Source organism: Barbus barbus (assembly GCF_936440315.1).
Source record: "Barbus barbus genome assembly, chromosome: 41".
Classification (NCBI taxonomy): Eukaryota; Metazoa; Chordata; class Actinopteri; order Cypriniformes; family Cyprinidae; genus Barbus; species Barbus barbus.
The window spans coordinates 18,952,527-18,965,693 of NC_136719.1; the positions used below are offsets into that span (position 1 = coordinate 18,952,527).

General features: G+C 37.6%; 1 protein-coding gene across 1 annotated transcript; it reads left to right on the plus strand.

Moving 5' to 3' along the window:
* The first annotated feature begins 50 nt into the window (after positions 1-50).
* LOC306860366 (uncharacterized protein) lies at positions 51-13,101 on the plus strand. Its single transcript, XM_079402028.1, has 18 exons — positions 51-168; positions 1,538-1,754; positions 2,488-2,764; positions 3,077-3,162; positions 3,633-3,705; positions 4,017-4,761; positions 4,963-5,132; positions 5,589-5,697; positions 5,809-5,902; positions 7,481-7,590; positions 7,686-7,827; positions 7,999-8,069; positions 8,303-8,431; positions 8,857-8,928; positions 9,091-9,171; positions 9,804-9,936; positions 10,035-12,380; positions 12,828-13,101. Exons 3-17 carry the CDS (start codon positions 2,503-2,505, stop codon positions 10,113-10,115), a joined length of 2,358 nt encoding a protein of 785 aa, XP_079258154.1. The 5' UTR covers positions 51-168; positions 1,538-1,754; positions 2,488-2,502; the 3' UTR covers positions 10,116-12,380; positions 12,828-13,101.
* The last annotated feature ends 66 nt before the right edge of the window (positions 13,102-13,167 follow it).

Genomic DNA, 13,167 nt, shown 5'->3' on the forward strand with positions numbered 1-13,167 from the left:
GGGTTCATTCCCCATCTAGCAAGTGGGATGATTGACAAATGCGTAGACCTATCAATAAAAAGAGATTACAAATAGACAGCAAAACAAAATCCCGCTCGGTCTCGTACATTTTTTACTCCCGCCGTCTGATTGCTTAAGCGGACCGTACACACGGTACTTACAACTAAGGTAAACGGGTTGGGGTGGATGTGGAAAGTTGAAATATTGAGTTGAGTTAACTTAATCCTCTGAAGTCGACATGATCGCATTCATATTCTAGACGAACTGTGAATAAAATAAAAGCACACATTCATATTCAGTCAGATCTGCTGCGGTTTATTTGTGTTCATATAGCTGCACTTACTGAACAGCGTCCTAATATTAGGGCTTTTAGTCCAAAAAAGTGCACGTAACGTTACATGGATAAATACTGATATATTTGCACTAGAGCTTCGCCCGTGTCTAATAAAACTTTAAAAAAAAAAGTCTTCCCGGACTATTCACATCTGCGTTCAGCTGCTGACAGAGCAGACAGTTATGTTTGGGTAACAGCTTCACAAACAGCCTTTTCAGCTGCATAGTATTATTTCTGTATTACAGTCATTCATAAGTTAATAGTTCAGATATAAAGACTGATGCTTATGGTAGCGATCAAAATAGACCTTTTGAAAGTTAACTGGTGCTTCAAATAACGTTTGTGTCGATTGCATTGTTTCGCCACGAGATGGAGAAAGTGACAATGTATTTGTGATTGAATCAAGAGATTAGTTTAAAAACACTGTAAAGAAACAAGTGAAGTATTTGAGTGAGACATTAAATCATTCATTCAAACCACTTTTTCATAATTGTAATATGAACTAAATATATTATAAATACATATTAATTTAAATGTTTAATAATTCGTTCAAATTAAACCCTTTTAAATAGACTGCAGCAATGGTATTTTGTCACACATTATTTTGTTTCGTGGGAGAATCGTGAGCTCTGTTTGAAAAAAAAAAAATCGTGATTCTCAATTTATCCAGAATCGTGCAGCTGTCGTATGTGACTGAGTGCAGACCTTTGGGAAATATCTAGCATGAATAACGTCATCCTAACACTACATCATTTTCAAGCTAGTTTGCCTATTCACCTGGCATTTAAGTTGGCAAAGTAGGGTAAAGTTAAAAAACAAAAACCATGACATCAGATGAGGACACTGACAGGGAGAGAGAGCATGCAGACCTAAAAAGAAACCAAAAAGAGTCTATGCCTCACCGCAGTTCCTCACAAAATATCAGGATATGTCATATACCCCCCCCCCCCCCCCCATAAGGACTCAACAGTCTTGATCTTGCACTTTCTAATTATTATTATTAGTCACTTTTGACTAAATACTTGTCATGCTAAATTTTATTCTTGTTTTGATATGTAATTTATATGTAGGTTATGTAAAGGGCAGAGATTTTATTCCATTAACGCTGCATGACTGTCAGCAGTTCATGGTTGAATGCTAGAGGTACATATCTCACATTCGTTCAGCTCATGCTTTATCGTCTACTCTTTTTGTCTTGGAAAGACTTTGTGCCCCCTCCCGAGGGCCAGCTCTGCGTGCCTCTATTATCAGTTTACTGTTTGTGAGCTCCTCTCTCTCGTCTGCCTATTTCTGGTGAGGTGGCCACAGAGTGATAAAAGGATTCTGACAGGCTGGTACTCTGCGAGCTTCCAGAGAACAGTCTGTTCAAACCCTTGGTCGGAAAACGCATGTACTTTTCACTGGGCAAACATCTTTACAGGTGGGTGTGAAATGGTTGAATTTATTGTAAAATATCTTATTTGGAGTAGAGTCTGAAGACATTTAGATTATACAGAGGTTAGTTGAAAAGCTATATGTAATGTTTTTTTCTTCAAAACACATTCAAACTACATGTATGTGTACATCTACCTATCATTACAGAACAGTTACACGTGGAATATTTCTACTTTTAAAAAGTTATTTGTCAGACTGCAGGAAGTTTTCAGTGAACTACAAAAATTATAAACTTGAAATGTTACAGCTGAAATGCATTTGCTAGACTAAAATAGGCTACTTACTAAAATATTCCTTAATATTGTTTAAAGTAATGTATTTAATTTAATTCCTTGATTACATTTAGTTAATTGTATTAATTTAACCTTAAATAAAGTCCATGTTACTTGTCACCTGTGCAAGCTGTGAGTTTTTTGTTTCCCTGCTGGGTGAAAAAACTGTTCGACCAGTCTAAGCTTGTTTGCTGGTCTTAGTTGGATATATTGAATTATCTTTTTTTTTTTTTTAAGGAGGTTGTGTTATTTTCAGCTGGTCATGCTAGGAGACGAGCTTAAGCCAGCTAAGACCAGCAAACCAACTTAGTCTATTAATTTATTTCAGCAGGGTTTCTATTAAAAGCTTGAAAGTAGCAACAATGAAGTTCACTGTGTGTGTAATCCACTGGCCTAATTGTAATTTTGACCTTGTCTTCAATACCTCTATTTTTCATCTCTCTCTAGCACAACCTTCATTCCATGTCTGTCAAGGGCTCTATGAAATGCCCCCTGCCTCCATCCAGCCCCACAACCCTGGAGGCCAAGGTTGATGACCTACGATTTAAAGTGGAGCAGCGCCTCTTGAACCCAGGGAGAAGTTGCCCCATGTGTGGGACCTGCGTTCAGCACAGCATGCTGCAGGAGACTGTGGCCAGCCAGCTGTCAGCTCAGACCAGACTTCTGGATTCTCTTGGAAAGAAAGTCCTGGAGATGAGAACAGCTCTGGAGGAACTTGCACGTGGTATGGAGCCAGAATTAGTCTTAAAGGGGATAGTCCAACCAAACTGAAAATTGTGGTCATTTACTCATGTCATTCCAAACCTTATTTTCTACTGCTGAACACATATTTTGAAGAATGTTAATAACAATTGGTTCCCGCTGACTTCCATTGTATTTTTTGTCCATTCAATGAAAGTCAATGGGAACCAAAAGTGTTTTGTTACCAGTTTTCTTCAAAATATGCTCTTGTGTTCCACTGAATAAACAAGTCGTACAGGTTTGGAACTAGGTTGGTGTCTAAATAATTTTCTGTTTTGTGCCTTAAATTTGTAAGGTCTGGAGGACAGACAATGTGAGAGAGTGTCTGTACCTTTAGTGGCTCTACAGAGACGGAAATCACTGCCTGTTCGAACATCTGCGGTCAGTGGAAAGAAGGACAACAGTCAGAATTGCTTGTGTGAATAAATGGTTGCCTTAATTCATAAGACTATGGCAGACAGTGATTGCTTTAATCAAAATGGCATAAATTACATTTAAGGCCCATTAACACAAAGAACAATAACTGTAGTTTTAAAAGTTCACACCATAACTGATGATAATGACACAGAAGCACAATATCATTGGAATTACTTTCAGAATTGAGCTGATGAATAAAAAAAAAACAAACATTGACAGCCAATCAGAATACATTCAGTTTTAAAGATCTTGAGCATTTAAAGCAGCAAACACCAAAACTGCAGTACGCTCATATAATAAGCAGAATGTTATCAGCCATTAGTGTTGACACTAACATAGCTATTGCTACAGTTATCGTTTTTGGTCTGATCAGGCTTTGACCATGTATTTTATTCATGTTTGTAAACAATTTTTTCTTCACTCTCTATTGACAGGAGGAAGTCTATGTTCGCTTGGACAGAGACCGTAAAATGGTGCCACATGCTTTTAATATGCCTTCAGAGAAAGGTAACTACAGTATATTTTATTACACCATATATGTCATTTGGAAAGGTGAAGTGGGATGGCAGGATTGTCATGGTCATTTTTGATGGACATAAATCTGAATGACGGGCCTGTTAGCGTGTCAACTATTTATGCGCTGCAGAATGACAGGGAGATCCACAAATCACCAGACTAGAGAACAAACTATAAAAGGTTATACAAATAAAAGAGAATGATTTTGGGGTTTAAAATATATATACTATGTACTATATGTACTACAACTTGTGTACTAGTATAATAAAGCCTTATGTTGTATATTCTTTGTGTTTGTGCAGGTATTTTGCAAGACATCAGTGAAAACAATGGTACGATAAGAGAGGACCATCAAGCTAAAAAAGATTCAACAAACGTCAAAGCTCAACAGGAACCTAAATTGCAAATCAAGGGAGAAAAAGAAATATCCACTGTAACCCCAAGATCAGTACTATCTCATCATCAAACACAGAAAATGAATAAGGTTGAAAATAAGAACATGCCACCAAACCAGAATGATGTCCCGAAACCCATGATTGCTGCATCAGTGGTGACCCAGAGGACTCCAGGTATTGCTCCACCAAAGACAGAAGCCCAAGACGACAGGAAGGTGTCACCGCCAACCACCAAAGCACCTATTCCTGTGAAAAATATTGTGGTTTTGCCCGACGCAATCGGGCCGAAGCATACTGAAGCAGTGAATTTAACCCTATCAAATCAAACCGTACCGAAAACAACTGGACTGCTTGCTCCAGTAATGCCTCAATGTACAGCTTCACTGGTACCCAACAATCCTCCCAATGTCCCTAGAGATGCAACACCAATCCAAACATTTCCCAAAACAAGTCAGGGTCCTCCTGTAGCAACTGGACTGAGTTCTGGAAAGTCATCAGTAAATAAACCTACAGCAAAAATGTCATCACAAGATGCAACATTGTTACCGCCAAGCCACAAACCACCAAAAACAATGGGTTTGAATGTTACTACAGCCACAAAAGAGGCTTTCACGCTCAGACAAGTGTACAGCTGTCCTAATTCCCTACAGAGGTAAGGTAAAACAAGCAATGGATGCATTGTATTACTTTCGGAGTGGTGGTTGACTTGGGCTATGTTTTTTAAAATATTACCGTTTTTGTGTTTTTCATCAAATAAATGCAGTTTGTAAGCAAAAGTGACTATATAGAGTCTGTGAATAAACATATAGTACTGCATAGTTTTGTAAATGGCAATGTTTTTCATCTTTTACAGATTGCAGGTCCACACGGTATTACCACCTCTGGCAAAGAAAACAACTGAAGCAATCGCAGCAGCAAACCACATTTCAGGGGGAATACAGATTAAAATAACACCAGCTACAGACAATAATTCAGTACAGATGAAGAGCCATATCCCTCCTAAAACATATTTTAAACTAATAGGCGAGTAACCTGTATTTTTTTATTTGTTCTGATAACATAAAAACTAATTAAAAGTAAAAAATTTAAATATTTGAAAGGAAATTAAGTTCAAGGATATGTGTAATTGGCAATGTCAGTAAAACGTTTTCAGAAGAGAATGAAATAACCACCGAATGACACTGTGCTTGTGTGAATTTGTTTTCAAAGGTTAAAGAGGTGACAGGAGGCCTCTAGTATAGCCTGACCTTAGAAATCTGAAGTATCTAGAAAATGATAATCCTTTGTCCCTGGCACCTTATTGTATCATCCACTCTCCTGCAGCTGTTCCCACTCCAACCCAACATGAAGAGCATTATAGATCAGATATCAACAACACCATGAACGTCTCATAGTGATTGCTGACCCAAGATTCCCATTGATTTAGACAAATCATTGTCTGAAAAACATATATAACAGTGTCTTTCTGGCTCTTTTCAGATGATGTTTCACCTCAGCCTGCGCCTTTTGTTCACCGGTTTGTCTCGATGAAGTCTAACCCTCCACCCAGTGATACCTTTAGTATCCACACCAGAGAAGTGCTGGGAGGGTGAGATGATCATTTCTGCTTACTGTTAGCATTCAATTATTTGTGTAAAATAATTTATTTAGTAACTTTGAATTTTTTTTTTACCACCATATTTAATATCTGTATCATCAGTGGTCGCTTTGGCAAGGTGCACAAATGTACGGAGACTAAGACAGGGATGAGGCTTGCTGCTAAAATCATCAACACAAGAAATACCAGAGAAAGAGTAAGTAGATCTGTGTACATACGTAATACTTTACAAATATAACTGAATGCATCTGCACTTTGAATAGAAGTGTCATAACATACATGTAGAGCTAGGTACATTACTTGTGTAGTCAATTACTGTTTACATGAAAACTGTAGTTTCCCAAATTGGGCTTAATGTAAGAACTACAGTGGGTTTGTGAGCTTATTTAAACACTTGAACACTAAAAATATTATTAGCTTTTTTTTAACCTGCAAACAACACTGAAAACATGCAAATGTGTTGTTAAATTATTGAAATATTAGCTTCCTGAGAGATATTTCAAGTAAATATCTCATGTCAAAGGTGTTTGGCTGACAAAAACGTTTAGGAATCCTGGCATTAATGAACAAACACTAAAGAACATAAAAATAACAATGATATTACACATCCAGAGTCTTTTAGATTTGAAAATATTTTGTCCAGAATCAACAGTAAATGAAGGTCACTCTATATATAATGAAGACAAACAATAATTAGGGAAAATGAATACATTCTAAATGATTTATGGCCATTGTTTACATAATATGTAATCATGTAATCCATAAAAAGGTGATTGTAATTTGATTATAAGCATTATAAAATGTAATTACAAATACTTGATTTTTGGAATCAGATTACGTAATCCTGATTATATGTAATCAATTACTACCCAGCTCTGCATACATGATGCTGTCAAACTAGTGCTCTGCTACCACAATTTGTTTTTATTACCAACATACCTGTACCATAATAAACTAGAGGTTATTTGAGACCAACAAAACGAGTTGGATATTTACAACTGTGACAAAAATCTAGAAACACTTAGTTAAAGGCCCTCAGCTTGATTCCAAGCCATAGCGACTTGATAGATAAATGATCTATAAGAAGATCGATCTTGTGCAAGTTGACTGAGCTCGGCCAGTGTCCGTGTTGTCATTGCAGTGATTTTATCGAGCCTTTGAGTTGCTGGCCTTCCTCGTTTCCTTGTTTCCTATGTTCGGCCAAGCATGATGTCCTTTTCCAGTGTTTAAAGTTTTCTTATGATGTGGCCAAAGTAGGCAAGTCGTAATTGTGTGATCTGAGATTCGAGTGATATTGCTGGTTTGATTTGTTTTAAGACTGATTTGTTTGTCCTTCTTGCGGTCCATGGGATTAATAAAATTCGTCTTCAGCACCACATTTCAAATGCATTGATCCTTCAACTGTCCTGTTTCCTGTTGTGTTTGTGTAATTTTTCCTAATTAAAGATATTGAGATTATGGTTTAATTATGGTTAGATAGTTGCACTACTGTTCAAAAGTCTTGGGTCGATAGATTTGTTTAATGTGTTTGAAATACTTCAATTATGCTCACCAAACACGTGCATAATGCTCATGCATTAGTTGACCGCAATGTTGTGAAATATTACAATTTAAAATAACTGTTTTCTATTTTTATGTTTAAAGTGTATTCCTGTGATGGCAAAGCTTAATTTTCAACAATTATTATTCCAGTCTTCAGTGTCATATGAACAAAAGTGCTCACAAAACAGGCTCATGATATGAATTTTTTAAGGTTGTTCCTGTTGTTTTGCAGGATATGGCACTAAATGAGATCCAGGTCATGAACCAGCTCAGTCACCCCAATATCCTCCAACTTTATGAAGCCTTTGAGGTCAAGAATCAAGTTGTGCTGATCCTGGAGTAGTGAGTAGTGTGATTCTTTTTAAGCAATAAAACACAACTGGCTAAAGTGCAACATGGCAAATGAAACAACAGAGATGATTGCCTTTTTTATTCAGTGTGGAGGGAGGCGAGTTGTTTGAGAGAATCGTGGATGAGAGCTGTCCGCTTACTGAGGTGGATGCCATGGTGTTTGTGAAACAGATCTGTGAGGGTGTCCAGTACATGCACCAGATGTATGTACTTCACCTGGACCTCAAGGTAACAGATGAAGCAAAAAGGATTCATGTTGTTCTGTCAAATTTAGGCTAGTGATTTTGTTCTTTTCTCAAGGGATTCAGTAAGATTATAGCGTAAGCTTTTATGGAAACTGGAATGTCAGAGGGAAATGTGTAACAGTTTATCACTTTTATTTATTTTATTTTTTTCCAGCCAGAGAACATTCTTCTTGTTAATCGCTCTGGCCATCAGGTGAAAATTATTGACTTTGGACTAGCGAGGAGGTGGGATTTATACATATACACTACTTTTGTATTGTACTTGTCGATGCATGTTTATGTGTTCAAATGAAGATTAGTGTTGTCATCAGCCATTTTTGCTGGCATGACATTTGCCTTACATACCTTTCCAGCAACCACTGTGTATTTCTGAATGTGTTAATCCTCTGAGAGTTCAAATAATATAGCCAAGGCTTATTTTTATGGTTCAAGTGACTCTTCTCCTCATCTCTCTTCAGATATAAACCACGAGAGAAGCTCAAAGTTTCATTCGGCACGCCTGAATTTTTAGCTCCAGAGGTGGTGAACTTCGATTTTGTCTCCTTCCCTACAGATATGTGGACTTTGGGAGTCGTCACATACATGCTGTAAATCACATTAACATACACACCAGAACATGTAATTCACAGTTACATAATAATTTGACCAAATTTTTATATTTGAATTTAAAATTTGCTGTACCACTCCAAAAGAGACATATAAGCTGGCCTTTATTACAAATTCAAATAAAAAAAAGTGATTTCATACAAATTAGTCCAAGATTGGCTAACAGTTGTGACGTCCAGTAAATGTACTGGGAGTGAATCCAAAAACATCAAACAAGGCCGTAAAACAGCATCCAGGGTCACTCAGTTAACTGCTTAGTTTGATTAAAGCAATACCAGTGTTATGGAGTATTCTGGGCCTCCTCCAAAACAGAAAAAGAAACTTGTGTAACCCTGTTAGCTTCATGTTAGATTAATTCTTGAACTGGAGAAGCATTAAAAATCATATTTGATTTCTGTTGCTCTAGATTAAGTGGCCTCTCTCCTTTTCTGGGTGATGACGACAGCCAGACCCTCAACAATGTGCTTTTGGGCAACTGGTAGGCCGCTATTTTATCGATTCTATACTCAACAGAACATGAGCTAACTGTAAACAGGCGATGAGACATCTATTTAAAAATCATAAAGTCTACAAACAGCTCTAAAGAACGGTTTAAAGTGAAATCTGTTGTAAAACAACACCCCTTGTTGGTTGTTTGTAGGTACTTTGATGAGGATGCGTTTGAGCATGTGTCTGCTGAGGCTCGGGACTTCATCTCCAACCTGCTGATCAGAGAAAGAAGGTGACAAAATAATGAAGTTAAAGAGAAGAGACTAGTTCTAAGAGACTAATTCCATCTTAATAAAATCATGTATCTAAAAAAACATATGAAGGAATAGTTGTTTACCCCAAAATAAATATATTTACTTAAATTTTGCCCTCAGGCCATCCGAGATGTAATTGAGTTTCTTCATTAGAAAGGATTTGGGGAAATGTATCATTATATCACTTGCCCACCAATGGATCCTCTGTAGTGAATGGGTGCCGTTAAGAGTCCAAACAGCTGATAAAAACATTACAATAATCCACAGTGATCTACTGGTAACAAAGTGATGTAATGCTAAATTTTTTTCAAATATGGTCTGATGAGGAAACAAACTCACCTATATCTTGGATAGACTGAAGATGAATACATTTTCATTAAAATTGTCATTTTTATGTGAAGTATTCCTGTAAATATGTTCCAAGGAACACAAAATGAGATGCTTTACAGAATGTCTGAGCTGCATGTTTCTGTACAAAGAAAGTGTACCATGACTAGTGGCAGTCAATCTCCAAAAAACAAAACAAAATGCAAAAGCACCATAAAAGTACTTCATAAAATTTGTATTGTATATTCCATGTTTTCCAAAGATGTTTCATCTTTATTTACAGTGGTCGTATGAGTGCCACGCAGTGTCTCAAACACCCGTGGCTCAACAACATCACTGAGAAAGCCAAGAGCAGCAACATTGTGCTCAAGTCTCAGGTTCTCCTCAAGAAGTATATGGCCAGACGAATGTGGAAGGTGAAACAGAGAACACACAATGATTTACCACTTTCTTAACACTGTTTAAAGATACCAAATGCTTGTTTTCTCCCTTCATTTTTGTCTCCTTTGTGCAGAAAAACTACATAGCCATTGCTGCAGCAAATAGGTTTAAGAAGATTGGAAGTTCAGGTTCCTTAACCACGCTTGGAATCTGAGAGTGTCAGAGATGTCCTGCTGACAGTGCTCACTATGTGTGCTTTTATAATATGCAGATCATGTCTTTGTATTGTGTGCTGCATTGCCACACCCCTTTCGTATCTGAATACTCACTGGCTGCAGTGTAATTACTCGAATCCATCTGTAACATGCAGTAAAACTGATGTACAAATCCTTTTGGCATCACATTATTAAACTTTATAAAACTGTTTGTCAAGGATTAATTAATTTATCACTTTTGTCTTTACCAAAATGTTATTCTAATTGAAAAAGCATGTGGTAGAGACAAAAAGAATGTAAGAAAATTTTGTAACTCTTAAACGGAGTATTGCTTGCAGCTGATTATTCATATATTGAAAGGTATATAGTAAACGAAAACCAGTGGTGTGATCATTGAATCAGGTTTATCTTAAATGTGAACAGAATACTGCTGGCTTTTGTCGAGTTTGGTGAGGTGAGTGTTACACCATAAAGAGGAAGTAAAAACAGGATGTTCAAACCTTATGTTGTGCACAGTAATGCTGTGCAGAAGAACCTGTTTTTGAAAATACATTAATGTCATTCTTTCGCTGATGAAACACAATATGTTTTCCCTTTTTTACTTGGTCTAAGTAAAGTTATGGGTTAAATAATCAGCATGCCCATTCAAATTTCACGTGTCCAATTTTTTGAATGCAACTTCAAAAAACAAAACAATTAATTGGTTAAATGCTGGTTATGTACTGTGAACTATTTTTCAACTTTGCAGAGGAAAAATTTAATTAATCATCATTCACATCAACACAGTCACACTGGGGGAGGCTTAAACATAAAATGAGATCACCCCCACCCCACCCTCTTGCATTTAAAAACAGGATCAGTCCTTGCATCCCCCGCTCTGAACATTTTGTACGTTTCTCTTATCGCTTCAGACGTTCTATTAGACGAAGTGCCCTGCTGCGAAGTGGACATCAAAGGATATTCCACCATGATTCCAGTTCGAGGCCAACGGTTATGTTCCATTCAAAGGGCAATGAAGTGTGTGACGTAAATTTAAATATCTCTTTACATGATAATGAGTTCTGCTCAGTGGAAGAGCAAAGGTGATTAGCAAATAATCATTAAAAAAAATTAATAAATTGTAAAACGTACTACTTCTGGAAGTGCATCTGGATCACGAACAATCGGTACTGATCCATCCTTGAGTTTTAATTTTTTAACAAAACCTGCCTTAAATTGTCCCTCATTCAGAAAGCAAAGGAGTAAAATGATTTGCGTAGACACAAATGAATTTAGGTGTATTCGTTGGCGCATTACCATCAAAATCAAAGGCTAATCCTCTGCGTCCTCAGTGGCTCTGATGTTTGGAGAAAATTAGGACTCTTATATTCTCCTACATCTAACAACAAAACACCTGCATTGCTTACAAGACATTGTTGTCGCTACAGCTGCTCAAGCGTGGAAAAAATGACGAATTTCGTACAACTGGCTGAGGGCGGAAATATTTTAATACGGGACAGTACATCAGTGGTCGTGGGAGGGGCCTGATCAATATAACATCATATTGGCTTGATAACTGTTTAGGTTTTTGGGGGATTGAAAAAAAGGAGTGAATGTATTTTTATCATTGGGTGATAAAGGGTAGTTGTGTCTACACACTACTAAGACACAATTATATGCAAATGAAGATATTTAGCCTCCAAACTTAAGTGACGAAGGATTTTGAAAGTCTGACAGTAATCAGTGTTCTGTACTACTGTAAGGTTAACCCTGCCTGGTTTACGTTTAAAAATGATTACTAGTTGAAAACACTGGAATTTCAAAAAGTAATCAAATGTAATCAGTTACATTACTTTCATAAAGTAATTTAAAAGTTACACTACTTATTACATTTTAAGTAATGGGGTAATCTGGGGTAATTTGTCATCTGTAACCTATTACATTTTCAAAGTAACCTTCCCAACACTGATTATGTCACACTTCACGCTTCTCTAGTAAGTTTCGTCTGTGTGTGAAGACGCTGCGCAGCACAAATCCGTGAATGAATGTTCCGAAGTGAAGTAAACTTCAACAGATTTCCCCTGCTCAGGGAGTAGGGAGCAATGAACACTGTGTAGGGACCATGTCAATTGTCCCAATGTGCATACTATCCACCCTATCTGCCCTAAATAGTATTGAAAATTACTACTATCACATAGAATTTAGGATGGATAGTATGCACATTGGGACGCAGGCACAGTTCATGAGGAGCGTCTCGCTGCAGCCCACAAGATCCATGGGGCATGGTTGGATCCAGATCCAACTCCTCCCACCTTACATATACCTAAACCTACCCATCTCCACCCCCTGATCCCTACATCCACCCCTAAACCTACCAATCTCCACCCCCTAGATGTGGATCCAACCACGCCCTCTGGATCTTGTGGGCTGCAACGAGCTGGTTATCTGAATCGGGTGTGTTAACAAAGAGAGACATGCAAAATATGCAGAGCGGGGGTACGCGAGGACCGGTGTTGTGTCCATTTTGAAATCGCTACCTTATTGCCTAATCCTAACCCCACCCCTAATCCTAACCCTAAACCTCAGTAGCCCCACACTGCAGAACAAAGATCCAGGGGGCGTGGTTGGATCCACATCTAGGGGGTGGAGATGGTAGGTTTAGGGGTGGGGATGGGTGGGTTTAGGCATCAGGGGGTGGAGACAGGTAGGTTTAGGTATATGCAAGGTGGGAGGAGTTGGATCTAGGTCCAACCACACCCCCTGGATCTTGTGTTCTGCAGTGAGGACCATCTCCTAAACCTACCGAATTGAGAACCTCTGATCTACATGACTGTCATGCTGAGAAAATACTAGTGATAAAATCTAAAAGTCTTTTATTTTTGTTGACCTCCCTTAAATGATTGTGATAAATTTCATTCATTCCTGTGGTCTATTAAAATTATTTTTTTCAGGCCATGACAATATTGCAATAAAATGATATCACACTGGGTGTGAGTGTGTAATGCGAAAGATGAAGCTAAATTATTTCTAATCTTTGTCAAATTATATTTGCAAAACTGTAATAAATCGATC

Coding starts and splice junctions, on each gene's coding strand:
- LOC306860366 (XM_079402028.1), top strand. CDS start 2,503: ATGTCTGTCAAGGGCTCTATGAAATGCCCCCTGCCTCCATCCAGCCCC. Junction 3,706..4,016: donor TAATATGCCTTCAGAGAAAG/GTAACTACAGTA, acceptor GTGTTTGTGCAG/GTATTTTGCAAGACATCAGT. Junction 7,591..7,685: donor GTTGTGCTGATCCTGGAGTA/GTGAGTAGTGTG, acceptor TTTTTTATTCAG/TGTGGAGGGAGGCGAGTTGT.